Source organism: Pteropus medius, unplaced genomic scaffold (genome assembly GCF_902729225.1).
Source record: "Pteropus medius unplaced genomic scaffold, Ma_sr-lr_union100, whole genome shotgun sequence".
Lineage (NCBI taxonomy): Eukaryota > Metazoa > Chordata > Mammalia > Chiroptera > Pteropodidae > Pteropus > Pteropus medius.
Genome location: NW_024347791.1, coordinates 5,266,154 through 5,287,869, shown reverse-complemented (window position 1 = coordinate 5,287,869; position 21,716 = coordinate 5,266,154). Strand labels below are relative to the sequence as shown.

Below are 21,716 nucleotides of genomic sequence, written 5' to 3'. Positions count from 1 at the left end.
ATAACGGTCTCTGAGCCTCGGCTTCTCACCTCTCTGCTAGTACCTCCTTGTTAGTGAGGATGAAATAAGAAAAGGTGTGAAGTGCTCAGCGCTTGTCACGCTGCGCTCATTTAAAAGTAGCTGCTGTTATCACCACTGTTGCTGTTGTACTAGCATCACTGCTGGAGGTCATGCAGGGGGGCGCACGTGTGGAATGGAGATGCAGGAAAAGCGCTGAAGCTGGAGCCACAGATGTCTGCACAAGAGGGAGGAGAAAGTGTGTCAGCAGAAGTGCAGGGCAGCCCCTGGGAGTGCCAGCCCGGGGAGTAAGATGGATAAGGGAGAGTCGAGGAAGGAGATGCGGATACGTCAGCAGAGAAAAGGGTCAGACCACAGGGTCTTTGCTCACCATCGAAAGAGAGTATGTCAAGAAGCAGGGTGATGCTCAGCACCATCTGCTGATGCAAGAAGGCGGAGCGGGCTGGGCAGCATCTCTTAGACCAGGTGATTGGGAGGCCAGCTCCTCACCTGCTCATTCAACACCAGGGGAGCCTGAATGTTTAGATTACTCCCAGTAGCCCGGTGTCTGAGTCCCTAAATAGAATCCTTTCCAGGCTGAATCCCTCCTCGCTTTTCTTTCGCTTATAAAATCAAACAATTGTATGAAAGGCCCTGTCAGTGGTCCTCCTGCTTATTTCCAGCTTCTGGACAAAGGCCAGCTCCCCCATTCCAGCATCAAATAATTCCTTCTGGGCAATGTGTCACGCCCAGAGAATGGCAAGCCCACCCTCCCTGATGGTCCAGCAGCCATAGGACGATCTCTCCAGGCACTTCTCTACATGTTGACCTCTGTCAAGAGCAGCCAAATATTCTGAGGCATCTTCTCACTTAGGAGTTGGATCCAGCTCTTTCCTGGCCAGAACCATGGAGGGTGCAGAAGAGAAGAAGGTTCCTGCCGTGTCAGAAACCCTTAAGAAAAAGTGAAGGAATTTCACAGAACTGAAGATTAAGCGCCTGGGAGAGAAGTTTGCCTAAAAGATACTTTGAAAGGCAAGGAAGAAACTTATCTATGAAGAAGCTAAGCACCAGCACAAAAAATATAGGCAGATGTACAGACCGAGGTTCGAATGGCTAGGATGGCGAGAAAAGCTGGCTACTTCTACGTACCTGCAGAACCCAAATTGGCATTTGTCATCAGGATCAGAGGCATCGGTGGCATAAGCCCAAAGGTTTGAAAGGTGCTGTACCTTCTTGTCTTCGCCAGATCTTCAATGGCACCTTGTTAAGCTCAGCAAGGCTTTGATTAACATGCTCAGGATGGTGGGGCCCTATATTGCATGGAAATACTGAAACCTGAAGTCAGTAAATGATTTCATCTATAAGCGTGGTTATGGCAAAACCAACAAAAAGCCAACTGCCTTGACAGATAACCCTACTAATTAATTGCTCAGTCTCTTGGTAAATATGGCATCATCTGCATGGAGGATCTGATGCACGAGATCTATACTGTTGGAAGATGCTTCAAGGAAGCAAACAACTTCTGGTGGCCCTTCACATGACCCTCGCCATGAGGTGGAATGACGATAAAGACCACCTGTTTTGTAGGTGGTGGTGACACTGGCAACAGGTGAGACCAGATCAACAGGCTTATTAGAAGGATGAGCTAAGGTATAGATTATGGTTATTTTTGTAATAAACAGTGCTGCTTTCAAACTGAAATGTTTTGTTGTCCTGGTGACTATTTTGTTAGCCCACCTCTGCCATCCCTTAACTATATGGCAAATTTTGGTGTGTGATCAAATTAAGCGAAATCAACAGCTATTGCATGCAAAACTAGGGTTCAGTTTGTATCTCATGAAAAGCATTCCTTGGGTTTATTAAGGACTTTTCTGTATAAAAGAGAAATCTTTGTTTTTTTTCACTTTTGAATTGTGTCATCGAGTTAGCCAAAATGGGTGTAATCTAAGAAAGTCTTTTTCACGGGTCTTTGGGCATGCTTTACAGATGAGATAGTAAAAGCAGTTTAAAAATTTTTAAATTCTGTTGCTGAAATGCAGCTTTCTCAAGCTTTGGCTTGCCTGTACAGTGCCATGTACGTGTGTTGCTTTCCTTTTGCATTCCATTTTTATGTTTTTCTTGTTTTGTAACATCTGTTCATATTTCGGTAACTTTTAATAATTCCATTACATATTGTATATATTATGAAGGAAGGAATGAGATTTGTGCCCATTGATACAAATTATTTTGGAGCATCTAGAGCACTCCTAATGAAACCAGTGAGCAAAAATTTTAAATAGGAAGCTTGAATGTTTTATGAATAACATTCCTGTGTGTTTTATGTATCATCTCACCTAGACCAGTGAACTTTTTTTTTTTTTAGCTTTAACGTGGAGTATGTTTAATAAAAGTAAAAATTTTTGGAGTCCTCACTGATTGTGGCAAAGGTATGATGCCTAGGAAATAGATGCCCCGTTTAGTTCTTTTAAAGTGATTGCACCAGAATCATTACATTTTGGTATTTGGAAGCTCCTATACAAATATATTTAAGAATTTCATTTAAAAAAAAAAAAATAAGTCGGATCCAGCGTGCTAAGAACTGATACTGTTTTGAACTTTTGCTTCATGACACACCGCAGTACTTTTGGTTCACTCAGCATTTAGCATTTATCAAGCACCTCCTGTGTCTCAGGCACTGTGCTGGGCACGGGCGGGGCAGAATCCCTTTTCTTCCAGAAGGACTTACTCGGCTCCATTCTCTCCTCATACACTCGCATCCACTCACCAGGAAATCCTGTTGGCTCTGCCTTCGAAATAATGTAATCCGACGATAGTGCATTGTTTCCGCTGTTACTGCCCTCACCCAGGCCACTCTCTTGGCCAGACCCATGCAGTAACCTCTGACCAGATCTCTCTGCTCTGTCCTTGTCCTCCTAGAGTTGATTTTCATAACATAAGCCAAAGTAATCGTTGTCAAACATACGGCGGGATCGCGGGTGTTGAGATTAGTGAAGGGAGCCGAGAGAGTGGGGAGATCGGCAATTTCAAATACTGTCGTCAACACTTGAACAAACTTTCGAAGTTGGGAAGGAAGAGAGCCAGGCTGCTACCTGGGGCACAGCTTCCCAGGCGGAGGGAGCAGCAAGCACAGAGGCCATGGCAAGGGCCTGGGGAAGCAGAAAGGAAGCCGGTGCCTTGGGGATGGAGTGAGCGGGGGCAGAGTGAGAGAGCCGGAGTCAGAAAGATAAAACGGGGATAATCTGGGTAGTGCCTTGTGGGGAATATATCGGAGGTCTATCCAGCTGAGGATGGGGAGACACTCATTTCACTTAACAAACACTTCTTACGTGCCTCCTAGGTGTCTGGCACTATGCTAGTTGCTGAGGATACACTGATAAGAAAAAGAGACATAGTCCCTGCCCTCCTCATGGAGCATAGGTCTAGTGGGAAGTGGACATTCATCAGATAATCACACAAGTTAGTGTCTAGCTTGCAAGTGTCACAGTACAGGCTCCTTCCAGAGGAATCGCTGGGGGCTCTGACCTAGTCTCAGGGGGCTTCAGCGAAGGTTTTCCTGGGCTGAGATCAGACGGATGAGTTGCTGAGTAGGTAGAGAGGAGTGGGATTTTCCTGGGTGAAAGGAAGCCAAGCGCAGAGGCCCCGCGGTGGCAAACGACCAGGCAGAGGACCAGGCAGAGGCTGGTGGGACTGAAATGTGGATGATGGGTGAAGATGCAGGACAAGGCTGGAGAGGACAGCAGGGCCATAGTGCGAGCCTTAGGGGTCACCGTGAGGATTTGGGTTTTTACCCTAAGAATAATGAAAACGTCTTGAATTTTAACCAGAAAGTGAAACAGATCAGGATTGCAAGTGTTTTGGCAAAATTCCCATCATGACGGGGTTGGAGGTGGGAAGGAGAGCAGGGCGGGGACACTGTGGAAGCCACTGCAGTGGCCTAGGTGAAGGATGGTGATAGCCTGGAGTATGGACGAGGGTGAGAGGTAACTCGGAGATAAACTCTGCACTACCTGGTAATGGGGAGAGAGTTTCAAAACTAGAAAGAGGAACCAGACGTTTGAAGCCTCACGATGTGACGCAGTGAGCAGCACAGGGGCCACTTACAAAGTTTTCTTGCCTCAAAAATTGTAATGAATTTAATCAAGTCTTTAGGCCAAACTGCCATGTTACGGGAAGCACACAGGATAGACGAATAGGATAAATGGCACTACAAGGAAGGAATCAGCCAAATCGGAACGTGGACATCCGATGGAACAAATAATATGACGTTGCCAGTAAACCAATGGCATGAAACATAATTTTTTAAAAGGCTTAAGAAACAGAACAAGGCAATGTTATCTGTTTTATGCAATTTGTAGACCTCGTTTGGATCCTGATTCAAACAAACTAAAAGATGTCTTTGAGAGAAAGAGAGAAATTTGAGTACGTATTAGGCTTTAGATAATATTAAGGAATCGTTCATTCTGTTAGGTGTACTAATGGTATGGTGGTTTTAAGTGTGTGTGTGTGTGTGTGTGTGTGGACATATACATACATATTTAAATGCACGTTAGAAATGCATTCTAAGATTTTGAAATGAAATGATATCTTGAATTTCCTTAAAACACACCAGAAAAGAGTGGCATGTGATAAACTGGCAAAATGTTGCTAATTATTGAAGCTAGGTCCAGGATACTTTGAGGTTTATTATACTATTCTCTCTATCCTGGGGCATATTTGAAATTTTTAATAATAAAAAAGTTAACAAACGAAACTTCGTGGGAAGAAGAGTTCACGTGGAAATAGGGAACACAAGAAGAGAGCCAGGTCTGACGGGGAAATGAGGAGCTCCGTTTGGACATGCTGGGTTCGATGTGCCTTTGGGACTCCTGAATGGGGAGGGGTCCTCTAGGCAGGTGGAATTCTGAAGACCTCTCCAGAGTTATACAAGTGAGTGTAGATGGCGACTGGAGCTGTGGGCATGGAGAAACTATCCAAGGAAGCAATAAAGAGTGATAAGAGAGGGCCCAGGACTAGACTTGGAAGAACCGGAAGATGTTAATGGCCAGGTAGAAGGGGCTGAGCTGGGTGACTGAGGAGGAGTGGCCGGAAGATGGAGGGGTCACGAACGCCCAGGGAAGCAAATATTTCCCAAAGGAGCCAGGGCGAACAGCCGAATGCTGCCAAGGGGTCAAGCGAGATGAGAACCAAAACGAGCCCATTGGGTTGGTGTCCCGGATGGAGGCTGCTGCCTGGCTGAGAGCCGTTTAGAACACGGAACGGGAATGAAGTCGGGGGTGAATGGGAGGGGCGGAAAAGGAGACAGAGTAGACGGCTCTTTGAAGAAGCAGGTCTGTGAAGTGGAAGACAGAGGGCGATAGCTCGAGGAGTGAGGAAATAAGCGTGTTTTTTTGTTTGTTTTTAAGGTGAACCATTCTTGAACGCATTAACACGATGAGAGGAGTGATCCAGGAGAGATGAAAGGGTGGAACAGGCAGGAAAAGGGGCATGTAAGGCTCCCGAGAAGGCAGGAGGGGATGAAATAGGGGTGGGCTCGATTCTAGGCAGGAAGGGAGCGGAATGCCGATGAAGCTCTTGCTTTTCAGTCGTCTTCCCTGAGAAGAAGAGGTGATGCCACCTGCTGGTGGATGGGGATGGGGGGGAAGGAACTGTATGAGGGTCATGGAAAGGAGGATCATTCATCATGGAGAAAGAAGAATGAGTGAGCGGAGGAGCAGGGTGGGATTGCCCAGAGAGGCCGAAGTTCGTGACGATAGTCTGACGGGAGAGTCAGCGGGAGCCTGAACCGGGGCAGGGTAGGCCGTGTTGGTGGCAGGCAAGGATGGTGTGAGTGTCAACATGGGGAGAAGTCCCTATGGCGGGCCAGACCGAGGAGGACTTTGTGGAGGACACTGGACCTAGGGCTGAGCAGGACACCCCAGAAAGGGTGTTCAGTGTCTTCTCAGCTCCAAATTCCCATCTCATATTGTAACCTACTGCCGCCCCCTGACCTTTCACCCCTCTAACCCCCTCCGACCGCCTGCCCCCAAAGAGTCCTTGACTCTCCAAATCTGATATGGTTTCAAGTTCCACATCGGGGTTGTTCGCCAGCTTAAACATACACGGTTGCTTTCCAGTTCCTACCGAGCAGCAAGCAGCTGGGTAAGCCGAGGCCCGGGCCGGGCGGGCAGGCACAGTGGTACACTGTCACGGGTCCTGTCCCGCTGGGGGTTTCAGACAAGACTGGGCAGCATGAAGAGAAGAGGCCAATTACCAACCGGCGCGCTCAGGCCCGCTGCCCACTGTCCTCACCCCTCACACCAGGCTCTCCGGAAAACACGAAGGATGGTGTTTTGCTGGCAGGAAGCGTTCTGGATGCCGCCGAGCCGTGCAGCGGGCTTTTCTCCACACTTGCGCATGCTGTGTCTTCCTGTCGGCCAGCGCTGGCACCGGAGCACATTCTATTGGTGCCCTTCTCAGACCCAGCAGCTCCCCACAGGGCTTGGGCTGCCAGCCCTGTCTCTGAAGTTGCTCTATGAGTGGCACCTATTGGTTGTAGCCAAAACACCATTAGGGGAAATAAAATCCTGTAGGGCCGATGGGAAGGACCGGGCCACGCGGGAGGCGCTTAAATGCATCATTTCTCTTTCCAGCTTAACTCAGGTGATCCGGAAGTTTGCCAAGCAGCTGGATGAGTGGCTAAAAGTGGCTCTCCACGACCTCCCAGAAAATCTGCGAAACATCAAGTTTGAACGTAAGTACTGAGTTTGAGGGCAGAGTGCCAAACAGCTCACATAGGTTGTTAATAAAATAATAATAATAGCTACCATTTACTGTTTGTTACTATAAAGCACCAAGTATTATGCTTAGTGCTTTCTATACATTAATTTATTTAATCCTCACAAAATGCTTATTGCTACATAAAGCAGCATACCTCCTTCTATAGAAAAGGAAACAGGCTTAGAGACATAGCTAAGTAGCAGAGGTGGGATTTGCTTTCAGGTCTGTCTATCAACCCCAAAGTTTCTGCTCATCACCGCCATACTCCTCACCTCATGTAATCCTCACGTCATCTCAGTAATGTCGGAAACAGTCTCCCTCATCTACAGATGAGGCTCCACGAGGCAGAGAAACATTTCCAAAGCCACCACACGGCCGGTAACTACGAGCCTGGCGTCAAACTCCAGTCTGTCTGACCCCCGAAGCTTGTGCCCACAAAATGGTGGGAGCAGGAGGCAGGAAACAGCTACGGGGCTGTTTTCACATATTCGATTCCCTGCCTAACAAGAAAGCCAAGTTAGTATTTCTCATAAGGGGCCTGGGACTGTGAATCTTTTCTCTGCCGAGCGTCACCTTCCGTTCCCCAGCGTTAGTTCTGCCTGAGAAAACCGGTCCTATCTCCCTGTGTCCATGTGTCCGTACTTGTGGGAAGACTCACGTGCTGTTAAACGAAGTTGAAATGATTTTGAGCAAAACAAAGTTTTAAGAGATATGTTTCTTAAAGCCCCATTTGAATACGGCTTGCCATTCTTGCCCCAAATCAGTGCCCGCGAGGAAAACGAAGGAGATCAAATTACCCTCTCTCCACAGGCAAAGGGAGCCCATTCAGCGGCTCTGAGGCCGCCTGCAGTGCCCATCACCTGTTGATAAAGCCCGCTTTATTTCACGGTTCTCAGTTCTTTTCTTTTCCCGAGCACTAAATTCCACATCACAAAGTTAAAGAAAAAGTAATTAAGGAGATGGATTAACGATTGATTGGCCTGGAAAATTAGAAGTTCATCTGTTCGCCCACCCCAATCCTCCACCCCACGCCCGATTTTTCAAACCAGGCTGGCTCTGAGGACAGGTTACAATAATCCAAGGGACATTTCTGACTTTCTTCATCAGTTGAGAAATTAATGAGAGGAATGCCTGCACCCATTTTAATTATGCTGACAAAGCAAACCTGTTGAAAGTTAGCAGCATGGAGCTTTTTCTTGGACCGTACACCTGTGAGTCCCTGGAGACACCTACTCTTCCCAGGGAGCCTTGGGGTGCACCTCGGGAATGTGGAAACACACACTACTCCAAATGACTCTGTAAGAACGAAGACCTCAGGCAGACACTTGACTTGTCTGCTTAGAAATCCACAGATACAAGGTCACCCCACTTCGAATCACGTCCGCTAAGAAACAGGATCATCAAAACACGCAAAGAGGTCTTGGAGCTCATTTGATAAAACTGACAGATGACGAACGCAGAGCCACGTTCAAGGTGCAGTGCAGCCCTGGGTCCCATCTGAGGAACAACCCCCAGCACCATACAGCACTGAGGCTCCATCAGGGTTTCCTATTAGATTACTTTTTAAAGGGCCTTCTTCAAAGCTTGCACTTGATTCCTGCAGTTAGTTATGGGGAGAAGTGATTGAGCTTGCAATTAGTGAAGTGAAAGACAACTAAATAATTGCTTTTTATTCACGGTTGATTGACACTACAGTTTCTCACATCTGCCAGTGTGGCGTGGGGGTGACTTTGAAATATGCACCCTAAATATCAGCGTTTTAGGAAACAGTTGTCCAAATGGGAGAACAAAGAGTCAAATGCAGGGTTTTGCCAGTGGGCGCCTAATATGTGGTCAGAAAGTGAGACAAATTTAGGCAAATAAGAAAGCTACTTTATAAGAAAACTACTTTTAAAAATCTGCCCCTGGATAATCCAACATAGGACCATAAAGCCTGAAAACATTTCAAACTATTTTCTTCTTGCAGTGTCAAGAAGGTTTTCCCAAATTCTGAGACGGCAAACATCACTAAATCATCTTTGCCAGGTATGTGTCCTGTGTTATGTGTTCTAACTACTGCTAAGTCATCACAAAGGAGGACAAACTCACAGAACAGCTCCCTAGAGGATCTGTCGAGGAGTGGCTGTGTAACTTTAATTTCTACAGATAGGGAATAAAAATGTTAGCAAACCACTAAATAGTTTCAACGTACATACGAAATAATTTCTGGTGTCACTTGCCCCTTCACCTTTCAGATACGTCCTAGGTCCACGAGTTTGTGTCTTCCTTAAGTAAATAAGGGTTTCTCTGCCACATTTTGGGCTTGGATAATCCTTTGTCGTGGGGAGTTGTTCTGTGCATTGTAGATGTTTAGCAGCATCCCTGGCCTCTACCCACTAGATGCCAGTAGTGCCACCCCCAAGTACCACCTGCATTGTGACAATCAGGAATGTCTACAGACACTGCTGGACGTAGCCTGGGGGCACAGTATCACCCCAGGTAGCAACACTGTGGTCAGTGATTCAAACAGGTAAAGGGGATGAGCTGTTTGTTGTACTTCTTGTCATCACAAAAGCATTCGCAGCCCTGAAGTATATTAAATATTTATCCAATTTTGTTTTTCCAGATTTCTGTTCTATTTACCACAAAACGACATGCTTAATATAAAAAACTCAAACATAACAAAAATGTATACAGTAAAAAGTAGATCTCACTATCACTCCAAAGTTAAAACTTGATGGCATTAAGCTTTGCATTTCTATTAGTTTTGTATCTTAAGGAAGGGACTCTATAAAATATTAATGATCTTAAAGCAAAAGGGGCAAACTGGTGTTTACAGGTCAAATCTGGCCCTCAGATCACTGGTGTGGGGTTATTTTTGCTGGCTTTGCGTGTGTTCAGTTTTTGTTTTTTGTTTTTAACTTAATCACTAACAAACGAAACTGGTAGATGACAGCTAAACACCCAGATTTTCTGCAGATAAAATTTTAAGAGCTAGAAACCCTAGAGCTATTTTCCGCCAGGCCAGGAATCACCTGGATGGGCCAAGCCTTTCTCTTCCGTCTGGCACTGTCCTCATCACCCCTATTTTCTCTTAACACTCGGCCCGCCTCACTCATGGGGATCCCTGGCTTGGAAGAGCTGGTCTCGAGTCATATCAGGGAACTGGACGTGGTCTTGGTGCCTCCCGCTGGGGCTCAGTTTAGAAAAGCCTCTGACCCTTTAATGCACATGTGGGTCAAAGCATCCACACACATGGCTGTAAGCACCTGCACACGCGCGCATGCACACACACACACACACACACACACATTCCGCTCTCACACAGACAGGATGTAATTTAACCAGCGAACGCTACCTTTCCGTCTTCACTGGGCAGCTATCAGACACATCCCTGGATTAGCCAGAGGACCAGGGTTAGTGCTGGGAATGAAACACCACGGAATCTCTTAGCTAGCATCCCGGTGAGCTTCCCTAAACACACATGAGGCAAGTCAGACTAAACGGTACCCAGCCAAAATCTCACCCCCAAATACTTAAACCCAAGATCTAAATATCCGGGCCCTTCCAGATACACTAAGCACGCAACTTGGCTTCACATCTCCGCCATTCATTCCACAAAGACTTTTGGGTGCCTACTGTGTGCCAGACACTGCGGAAGCTTAGTGGTTATTCGCCCTCCTCAGGAAAAAAATAAATAAATAAACCAAAAATTATTTAAAATGGTAAGTGTCATAAAGGAAACAGAACGGAAATAGAGGACAATGGAGCATGTAGGTCCTATTTAGGTAAAGTGGTTAGAGATGGCCTCACCATGGGAGTGACATTTAAATCGGAGCGCACGTGACAGAAGGGTTGGCGTGGCAGGGGCAGGGGAAGAGAAGAATGTGCCAGCCGGCAGGGACGCTGTGTGCAAAGGTCCTGAGGTGTCACACAATTGCTACAGAGAGAACAACCTGAATAACAGAAGCCTCCTTTATGGAGCTCTTACTCCCCGAACTATGCACTTTTTAAACATTATCTCAAGAAAGCCTCGACAGCACCCCTCCGTAAGAGGCGGGTACTGGTACCTCTCCATTTTATAGCTCAGGAAACAGGTTAATCTTCTCGCCCGCCCCAGTCAATCAGCTGGTCAGCAGCAAGGCCAGGATTTGAACTAGATATATTTGAATCAGAATCCTAGACCTTTGCACTCAGTTGTTCTCGTTATCTTCAGAGACTGACCCAGCTTACATGTTCATATATGTTGTAGGCCTCTCTGGTCTTCAGAGAGTTCTACAATGATTTAAATAAGATTTTACTTGTGCGTTGACAGTCTGGGTGTAAAAGGTATTGTCAGTATTTACCCTTGCCTGGAACTTCACAAGCATTAGGAGACATTTAATGTCCGTGTGTATTTGAACCCTTTTTATTTTTTTAAATTTTATTAAAAACTTTTGAGGAAGCCACGGCTCGTGCGTGTGCTCACGCTCTCTCTCTCTCTCACACACACATACACATGAATAAACTACCAAGTCTTAAGATGTAGTTTCCCTTTTTCTCCATCTCAATTATGTATATGTGTTTTAATTATTATAGTTATATAAAAAACAAAAAGCAAAAACAGAAGGCTAGACTGTAAACTGCTCCAGAATACATTCATATGAAAAATAAACACTGTACAATCCTGGGCCTAAAGCTGTCATAGGCCCAGGGGTGGCAGGACCATTACTAGATCTGGGCCTGTCGCTTCTCAGGCACGGGAGACACACAGGTCATTAAGCGCGGAGCTCCCATCCCACAGGCTTACATCAGAAGGCCGACAGATCTTGGGGCTTCATTCCATTGTTCCACCGGGTAAAGACCAAAGGGGCTGGGAATAGTAGGGCTTGGTCTGGCTTTTAGGCCACCTGGAGGTAGTTCTTAGAGAGAAAGGGAGATGTGAGAGAGCCACAAGAGAGAACAGATCTTCTGAGTTTATAGACTCACCTACTTATTTCCTGAAATTGAGTTTTCCTGAATTGCGAAGTAGTTTGCAAAGTACCACTGGCGGATTCATTAAAAAGGCTTAACTAAAAACAAAAAAAAAAGTGAAAGGGTTTGAACCTAACAACCCAGGAGCTAACGAGTGGATTGGATTGGATTACAGGCATCTCGAACAGTGATCCACAGTGCAGACATCACTTTCCAGATGCTGGAGGACTGGAGGAACGTGGACCTCAACAGCATCACCAAGCAAACCCTTTATACCATGGAGGACTCTCGCGATGAGCACCGGAAACTCATCATCCAGTGTAAGCTGTTCCACCACGGTTGTGTCTTTTTTTCTTTCTTTTAAAAAGAAAGAAAGGAAAAGTATCTTGGGAAATATTTAAGTGGCATTCCCACCCTGTCCTCCCGCTTTTATTATTTCTGTTGAATGGGTTGGCCCAGATGAGGGGGCTAATTGATTTAAGAGGACACGTGTCAACCCTGCAGGAGAAAATGGGTCCTGGTGCAACCGGGCAGCACACAGTGTCGTGCAAAAAGCCTCACGTGTGGCCTTCAGTGCCAGGCATATTTCTATAGGTTGCATAAAAAAAAAAGAGAATAAAAATTTGCTGTCTCGGTGTACATCAGCTGGATAGGCTGCCTGTTTTTTAGTGCGGGCCACATGAGTCAACGCGCCTAACGGCAGGTGAACTTTTTGATGACATCAACGTTTGAGCAGGGGACTGATGGGGGTATACTTCTGTGAACATCTCTCTGTATCCCTGTGGACAACGACTGCAGGAATACTGCTCTCTTACCCCGGTGTGGTCCGAGTGTTCTTGGGAGTGGAGGACAGGAGAGGGCCAGAGACCATCACGAACACATCTCTGCTCTTTCTCAAACGCCCATCACAGCCCGCAGCCCGGGGGGGACTCTGGACCAGGGGTTTACTGGCTCCTTCCTTCCTGAGCTCAGCCGTCCTTTGTCATGCCGTTGGAGGAAAGGGAACATGAGAGCGGGCAGGGTGTCCGCACGCCCCCCGTCAGCTCTCGGAAAGGCCTGTGAGGCTCCTATTTCTTCCTCTCTGCAGCCCCCAGCCTGCTTTCCCGTTAAGGATTTCATAGATCATCACTAAAATAATATTTCAGCTTACAGACCTGCCTAGTCTATGTCGGGTCCTGTGTCAAACTCACCGCACGCATGATCTCATTTAATCACCACCTCAGCTCCCATGAGCAAGATTCTTTAGCCTCAGAGAGTTGGTGAACCTTACCCCAAGTCTACTCTCAGCATCACCACCGTGCACTAGTGCTGTCACTTTGTGGGGGAGCAGAGGAGACAAAAATACCAAGACGTGGGCACATTTCAGAGGTTCTGGGATCCTCCAAGTTCTTACCGCCACGTTTCCTGTTTTCCCTACTCCCGGCTAGACGGCCAAATAGAAAGCACGGCTGCGAGTACCCTAACGGCACTAGCGGGACCTCTGATGCCTGTGTCCCCAGAGCCTCACATCAGGCCGGGCACGGAGGAGGTGACAGTAATGTCTGTGCCAGAGAGAATGGATGAACGGAAACCGAGAACATCCAGCTTCCTAGCTCTGCTAACTGTTCTGAGCAGCATCACACTAAGCTCTCTTCTGCCCTCAGCTCCTTTGCGTGGGGAAGGAAAATGTGACCCCGACTCATAGGAAAAAAAATACAATCACCGTTGCTTGCTTCAGGGACCAGGCTCTGAGCCTTTGCTGCAGCACCGCGGAGGTCACCGATGCCTCCAGACTAGGTGTTGGCCTCATGACACTCACAGTCTAGGGGCTGTCGTAAGGCGGAGCAAGAGTGTCCATGTAAAGCACTGAGAAGAGTTCCTGGCACGCAGCAGGCACCGGATAAACGTTAGCGGTCAGCACCTTCATTGCCACCGCCGCCGTCATTCTCACTGACCGAATCACAGCAGCTGAGACACAGTGTGACGAAGAGTGAAGGAACAAGAAATTCAGAGGCCTGCGTTCCGGTCCCTGCTCTGTCACTAGCTCACCCCCTGACTCCGAGTGGGTCATTCCATCTCTTTAAGACATAGCTTCCTCGTCTGTAAAATGGGGCAGATCAACTTCATGGGTGTCGAAAGCCCTTTCTCAGTCCAATGTGCTGTGAGCTTCTGGACCCTGGAGCTGACCTCTTGTAGCAGCCAACCACTAAGTAAAATAGGGTGAATTGGCCAGTTCAGTGAAATGGGAGGACAAAAACCGCTCAAATGAAAATATAGAAATGTGTGGGTCTGGAATTGTGGTTTGGCTTATTGAGCTCCACGTACGAAAACTCAAAAAAATGTCATGGAAAGAGATGTTTCAAACTGGAGATCACCACAGCCATGTTCCGGTTTTCCACAGAGCTTCGCCGATCACAAAGCACTTTCCCGATTCAGTTACCCGACTCACGACTGAAGACAGGGCGTAAGGTGGTACGATTATCCCCGCCTTTCACTAATGCGGAAACTGAGGGCACAGGGGTTGTTTCCTTGATTCCACAAATATTTATTAAACATCTCCATCTCCTGCACGCTGAGCACTGAGAGTCTGGTTAGGCTACCTGCCTGATAGAGCTGTGGTTCAGAAACGTTTGAATGATGAAGTGTGCCCAATCGCAGGGCAGAGCGCAGGAGGGCAACGATGCCTCTGGCCATCCATGCAAGCTGGCACGCACTGAATTGCAGCTACGGCACGGGGAACGCACCAGCTAAGACGGATATCAGACAGGGGACACACACACACACAACTATAACACAGTGTTATGAGTGATATAATGGAGAATACGGAAAATAAACTGCTATGAAACGACAGAGGAGCGAGCAGTTCCACTGGCAGAGGGCACAGGAAGAGTCAGAAAGGATCTCGCACGAGGGTCATTCCAGCTGGGGCACGAAAAACCAAACAGTCCAAGCAGAGGGACCTGCCTGAGGAAAGCAGGACTCGGGGGGCATGGCAAGGAACGTGGGGTGGCCAGGGTTTCAAGTGTCCGCAGACATGGAGGACAATCCTGGAAAGGTAATTCGGGGTATATTTTGTAAATTCTTGAATGCCCTGCTCGGACTTTGGAGATCCGTTTTTTTTTCAGTTTTTCTCCTTTGTTCTCTTAAGAGGCACCTCTGTCTAAACACAAGTGCAGTGATGCGTGGGGTTGTCTTTTGTTTGGCAGTGTATCAGGAGTTTGACCACCTCCTGGAGGAGCAGTCTCCCATCGAGTCCTACATCGAGTGGCTGGACACCATGGTGGACCGCTGTGTTGTGAAGGTTGGTGAGCTGGGGTAGGAGGGCAGCCCTGGGTACGGCAGCCCATCACTGACCTCTGCGACATCTGTACAGTTCAGAGGCTCACGGTGAGCTACCTGAGTATTTCTCAGCAGCCATGCAGCCCTAGGGTTCTGCGGCGTGGCCTGGGCCGCCTCAGGAGGGGGTGGGTTGCAGGAGGCAGCGTCTCTTTTACCTGTGAAGTAAGTACCTAAGGGCCTTGACAAAAGATTTCATTTTTTAAAGTATACTTCTGCCGCTAAAAACAAAAAGTTGAGAACCACCGCTCCATACTGCGAACTTGGAGTCCTTCCATAAGCCCTCCTGTCATTTCTCAAAGCCAGGAATAAATGAAAGGTCAAGTCAACCCCTGTTAAAGTTGTTCACTTTCTTGTAGGTGGCAGCGAAGAGACAAGGGTCCCTGAAGAAAGTGGCCCAGCAGTTCCTCCTGATGTGGTCCTGTTTCGGCACGAGGGTGATCCGGGACATGACCTTGCACAGTGCCCCCAGCTTTGGTAAGGCCACGCCAGGCCCTCCCCACACCCACTCAAACACGTTATCTTTGGGCTCGTGTGTTGAGGTCACTTCTCGGAGTTGGCGACGGTCTTACATGCTGTCTCGGAGACCACAGGGATGTCACCCTGAAATGTATGTGTTCTCGGGGGGTAGAGGGGACGCAGTACTGTTAGGACTTTCGGGGAGAGAGACGGCATTGCGTGCTCAAGGCGTGCAGTGTACAAATCTGAAAATGAGACGTTAGCACACAGTATTTGCGTTCAGACAGGAATAAATAGCAGTGGTTGTGCTCCGCTTTTGCCCGATGTCCCCAGAGATCTTCCTTCTACAGAACCATTTTGCAGGATTTCATCATGTGCACCTCCCAAGACTGGGCACTTGAAGAAGCCTCTGAGTTCAAACATTTGCAGATGGCTTGATTGGCATTCCAGCGATGGACAGAGCTTTTTCAAGTTTTCTTCGAAAACGTGCCCCAGTCTAATCCCTAGAAGATTTTCGCGTTCATTTTCCTTTTGTTTTACTACGCCTTGGGTTTCCTTCACGTTCCTCAAGTCCTCATCTGCTGTTTTCCAGTGTACTGGGACTTGAAATCTCTGCCCAGAGGTGCTTATAACAATCTCCTAACCACCCACTTGGGGTGATCGCTATGGACACAGTTTTGCTTCCGTCGGAAAGAATGGAGTGTGCATTGAGTCCAGGTCACCATTAGCAACGTGAGGTGGGACTTTAAGGCATTATCCAGGCATCTGAAAACTCAAAACACTTGGGCCTCAATTTTCTAGGCATTTCGGTAAAGGGCTGTTGGTAAATTTTCTGGGTAATTGCTTTAGTTCTCTATTTTACTTTGCAAGGAGAGATGTGGTTTCGTTTCTCATTATCTCCAATTAAGCCAATCAGCTCTGGGTTTTGCTCTGGGTTTAATTTGACACTTTTCCATCTAGCTTTTTATGGTCTTGTCACTGTTTTCCAGTCGTGCTATACGAGCCAGTGAATATGTGGTGGGACACAGAAGGCACTATTTTTTTTCTAAACGGCTCTGTCCATGAAAGACTGTGCTTACCCAGTCGGAGAAGTGTTTCGTTGTGGACTCTTCTTTCACCTCAGCACTGGGAAGTTCTCCGAACCTGCCCGCACTGTGAGCTGTACATGGCAACGTGCTGGTGACTGCTACCTGGGCAGCGCCATCGGGCATGGCATTTTGATGACTTGCAGCTCAGCATAGTTTACTGTTAGCACATGTTACCTCTGGCTCTGGGAAAATCATTCATGCGGAACTGCTTTCAGTTAAGCAGATGGTTGAAAAATATTTGAGATTTTTCTCGGTTTCAGAATCAAAGGATCGACAACATGTCCCACACATATACACACACCCACACAGCAAACATCTTTTGCTTGCTTTATCCCTTATTCTTCAATTTGCTGATTCATAAACTGACGTCAGGTATATTATTAGGTACCCTTCATTAGACAGAAAAAGTAACTCCGCAATATTCTCGGAAATGCATTTGTTTTTACTAAGTTAACAGTCCATGTGATAAAGGCTGTTTGGACAGAACAATTAGGATTCGATGAATGGGTTGAATTTATTACTGAGAAATACTGTGTCTTAAAATGTGTTTACTTCTTCTGAACCACACACAGTTTTAGAACATGGCACAAATGGTCACAGGTCTTTTGGAAAAGGAAGAGATATTAAGCGAATTTCACTTTGACAGTATTTTTCGGCCTTAAACGTGTTGAAATAATACCTGTTTCCAAGTCTACTTAGCAAACTGTCTGAAATGGTCTTGCTCATCTGACTCATTGTTGAGTTTTGCAGCTTGGGGTGACAGGCAAGTTGAAAGAATTTGCGGCGGACAAAAGCCCAGCTCCCCCTTTCTGCCTGTATGTGTCAAAGACACAGTTGGTGGTTGTGTTTGGGTCATGTGTTCCCTGGATAAAAACAGCTAATTAGGAAAAAGCCCTCTGTTCGCTGGCCCCCTCCCCCAGCCACAGGGGCCGGCTCTATATATCTCATAACTCCCACACGATCCTTGTCGCTCTGAATGGCGCGGGGTTTGCGTGTCAGCTTAGCGGGCTGCCCGTTACAATGACTGTGTGGAATATGACAATGATCCCATGGGGGACTCTATCACCTCTTCCCAGAACAGCCTCTTTCAAAGGCAGTTGACTCCTTTCTTCTCTTTAATTCCTTTTCACTCTTTTCTCCCTAATTCCTTTTCACTGAAAGAGCCTATGCTGTGAACTAAAGTAGCCAGACTTTCTGTCTTTGCTGTAAGCAGCAGTTTCTAGTAAAATTAGTCAGCAAAGGTAGGCTAGCAGACAATGAACTTTTAGTCCCAGTAAAGCTGAGGAAATTAGTTTTCATTAAAACAAACAAACAAACAAACAAACCCTATTTTCAGGTAACTGCTCTGATTTTGGTTCAAAGGATACCTGGATCCCAAGTCAGCACAGGTGCCTTTGCCTTTTCACTCGGGGTTTTCACCAGTTGCCCCTTATTTCACTGTTGGGAACATCTGGAAGGCGACAATCGTTCTCAGAAATACTCTGGCATAAAACAGTTTGAAAAACAGCCCTGGGTTTGACAGCTAAGGGAGCAGGACTGCGTATTCATGCCCCAAGTTTTCACTTTTTCACACCCTTGTTTTCTGGCCTAGCACCAAATCAAAGTTCACTCACTTGGGCACAGCTGGGGAGGCCACGCGGGAGTGGTTCTATAAGCAGCTGCCAGACCCGGTGGCCATGACCGAGCCTTCCAGACTGCTTCTCTATGCTTAGATGTACGTCCTGGCCTAGCTCTCTTACCTAGAACCCGTTAAGTTGCACGATCTTGACATTAGAAGTGTCACTCAGGCCCCCGCCAGACACTAGGAAGCAGGAAAGGAAGCAGAGACCCGGAGAGGAGAGGGGACTTGCCCGTGGACACACAGCAAACTGAGCTGAGCTCCTCCTGGAATCCTATTCATGCCAGAGCTCGTGTTCTTTCTGCTGTGTCACACTGCCAACGCCGCTGCTAACTTTCTCCAGTTGAATACTACTAATAAAAAAGTTACATTTAGTGAGGGCCTAGTATATACTAGACATAATATTAGGCACTTTCTGATTTAATTCTCACATCCACCTGCGAGATCCCCTATTACTGCCTTTAATATAATAGATGAGGAAGCCAAAGTAGAACGTGAAGCAAAGGCAAGATGATAATAATCGTTATAACAGATGTTTAGGAAGCACATACTACCATTTAATTCTCCGATTAACTCTGCAAAGCAGACAGTAGATACCTTCCTACAGAGATAGAAAGGGAGCTTGGAGAGTTTCTTACCCAAGATTAATATGGCAAATGGTGATGTATTTCAAAATCAAATCTACCTGACCACAAAACCCATGCTTTTTCAGTGACCACAATTCAGACAAATGCCCTGGGCTCAGATGCATGGCACAAAAAGACTAGACAAATTTGTTAAATCTTCATTGATGTTTTTTTTTTTAAATACATTTTGATGTATTTAAAAAAGTTTAAGCTATGAGAGAAAAGAAAAATAATTAGATTATCAAGAGATGCCAGAAGACAATGGAATAATATCTTTTAAGTGTTGAAAACACAGAACTGTTAGCCATTATTCAAGAGTGAGGGCAAAGTAAAGACATTCAGTTCCACAAAGACTAAGAGAATTTGCTACCCATTAGAACTTCATTTAAAAAACAAAAGATTAAAGGATGCATTCAGCAAGAAGAAAAGCCACAGCTAAGGTCTGGAATACACGAAACAACAATGTACTAGTTACTTTTGCTGTGTAACAAATTATTCCAAAGCTAAGAGGCTTAAAACAGTCATTTTATTATGTTTATGGGTTCTGGGAGTCAGGAATCTGGACAGGGCACAGAAGGGATGGCTTGTCTCTGCTCTGTGAGGTCTGGGACCTCGGATGGGAAGACCAAAAAGGCTGGTCGTGAATCAACAGCTGGAGACTAGAATCACCTGGAGGCTTCTTCACTCCCATGTCTGGTGCCTGGACTGGAATGACTTGACAACTAGGATGACAGGGCAAAAGTGGCTTCAAGTCGCCCTTCCATGGGGCTTAGTTTCCTCATGGCGTGGTGGCCTGTGACCAGCTAAACTTTTCACATGGTGAGAGCTCAGGGCTCCACATGTGAGCATTCTGAGACAGAAGCCACAGAGCCTTTGATGATGCCATCTCAGAAAGTAAACAGTCACTGCCTCCACACTTTGTGGGCCAAAGCAGTTGCAAGTCTATCAAGATTGAGGGAGGTGTGTAGACCCCCAATTCTCCAGGGAAGAAATGTCAAAGAACTTGAGGGCCCTGTTTTCAGATGAGAGAAATTTAAAAACATGTCAATACATTCAATTAATTATTCGACTTAAAAACTACATTTTGTGTCTTTGAAAAAGGTAAAACTAAATTCTAGGAAACAATACCACATGGGGTGGTAGGAAGAGAATCTGCAAGGAATAGTTACAGCAGGCTAAGGTCTTGGAACACTAAATAGACTTGACAAAAATTAGAGCTTGGATTTCATTAATGTATAGGATATATGTTAATAAAGGAAGGGATCACCATGAAGAAATAGAATCATAATTTACTGGGGAAAAATGGAAAGATATGAGAAGTTAAGATGTGGCAAGAATTGAGAAGATAAAAGAAGCATAGAATAATGACATTAAACTAAAAACACAAACTTGGATGCTAGTAAAAAGGTCAAATAATAATCACAGTAATGAGAAAGTCTCTTCCTTTAACAAATATCTGGCATAAATATTTTTACAGGCAACTTTCACATAAAATTTAAGACACATAAAATCCTTAGTTTATGAAACCGAATATAAAACCATGAAAATCAATGTTTCAGAGAATAAAAACAAAAGGAAAGTTATATAACTCATTTTATGAAGCTAATATCTCAGTTTCAAAATCTCTGAAGAATAGTAAAGGAAAAGAAAATTGTGGCTCAACCACACATAAATACAGATGAAAAATTCTAAATAAAATACTAGCTGATCAAATCCAGTGGCAAGTTTTTAAAAATCAAGAATTCAGGTAGGATTCTAATTAGCATACTGCATTCACAGATTAAAAGAGAAAAATCATATGATCATTTCTATGTGATACAATTCAGTTCTCAAGTATGATTTCAAAAAGACTCCTAGCAAACTAGGAATACAAGGGAATTTACTTAATATGTTAAAGGACATCCAAAAATCTGCAAAAACTATCATACTATATGGTGAAACTTTAGGAGTTTTCCCATTCAAGTTATGAATAAGATAAGAATGGCTTCTAACATTATTCCTAATAAATATTGACTGGAGGTTCTAGCCAATGCAATAAGAAAAGGAAATGAAATATAAGAATTGGAAAGGAATACACAATGTTCTCTATCTATTGATGTTATGATGACAAAGAAAAGGAGATCTACAAACTAACAGAACAAATAAAAGATTCAGCCAGGCTACTGAATTCAGCTTTCTAAAAAGTCATTGACATTCTTAGCACTAACTGGACTCTAACTAGAAAATAAAGTTATACACACACACACACAATCTCACATTATATATATATATACATGGATATGTATACATATAATTTATAATAGAACAAACTAAAAGTTACCTACAGAATAACTGTAACAAAATTGTACGAAGATCTTCAAGGAGAATTATTTAAAATATCAATGAAATATGGCATGTTCATATTCAGAAAAGCTCAACATCGATAGATGTTCTCTTCAAATTAATACATAAATTCAGTGGAATTCCAGTTTACTTCTTTTCCTTTGATTTTGACAACCTGATGTTAAAATTCATATGGAAAAGCAAAAAACCAAGATAGTAAAGTCATTTTGAAGGTAACGAAGAGCAAGGTGTAGGGTTTTGCTTCCCTGGTATTCAGGTTTACCACGGAATAAGGCAGTGAGGCGTTCTAACAGTGTTAGACAAGTAGAGTGATGAACAGAACAGTGTTGTCCAAGACAGACTGACACGAAAATTGCCTTCTCATCAGATCCTTGTCTATAAAACAAGAGGTCTGTATAGATGCTTTATGTGATAGAGACGGCATTAAAAACCAGTGCGAAAAAATCAGTGGATAGAGGACCTGGGACAAGCATTTTACGCAAATAAAAATTACACCCCTTCCTTACATCTTCTGAAAAGAAACATCTAAATGGAAAAAAAATAAAAGACCTAGAAACTTTTGGAAGAAAATGTGGAATAATA

General features: G+C 45.3%; 1 protein-coding gene and 1 pseudogene across 2 annotated transcripts in view; both read left to right on the top strand.

Moving 5' to 3' along the window:
• RFX4 (regulatory factor X4) overlaps window positions 1-21,716 on the top strand; it is a 136,832-nt gene that overhangs the window by 85,292 nt on the left and 29,824 nt on the right. For both annotated transcript variants that reach the window (XM_039877868.1, XM_039877867.1), the window contains exons 9-13: window positions 6,627-6,727; window positions 8,720-8,778; window positions 11,861-12,005; window positions 14,871-14,965; window positions 15,360-15,477. In XM_039877868.1, coding sequence (XP_039733802.1) covers window positions 6,627-6,727; window positions 8,720-8,778; window positions 11,861-12,005; window positions 14,871-14,965; window positions 15,360-15,477 — 518 coding nt within the window. The remainder of the gene's footprint in view (window positions 1-6,626; window positions 6,728-8,719; window positions 8,779-11,860; window positions 12,006-14,870; window positions 14,966-15,359; window positions 15,478-21,716) is intronic.
• On the top strand, window positions 895-1,646 carry LOC120614911 (60S ribosomal protein L7-like; annotated as a pseudogene).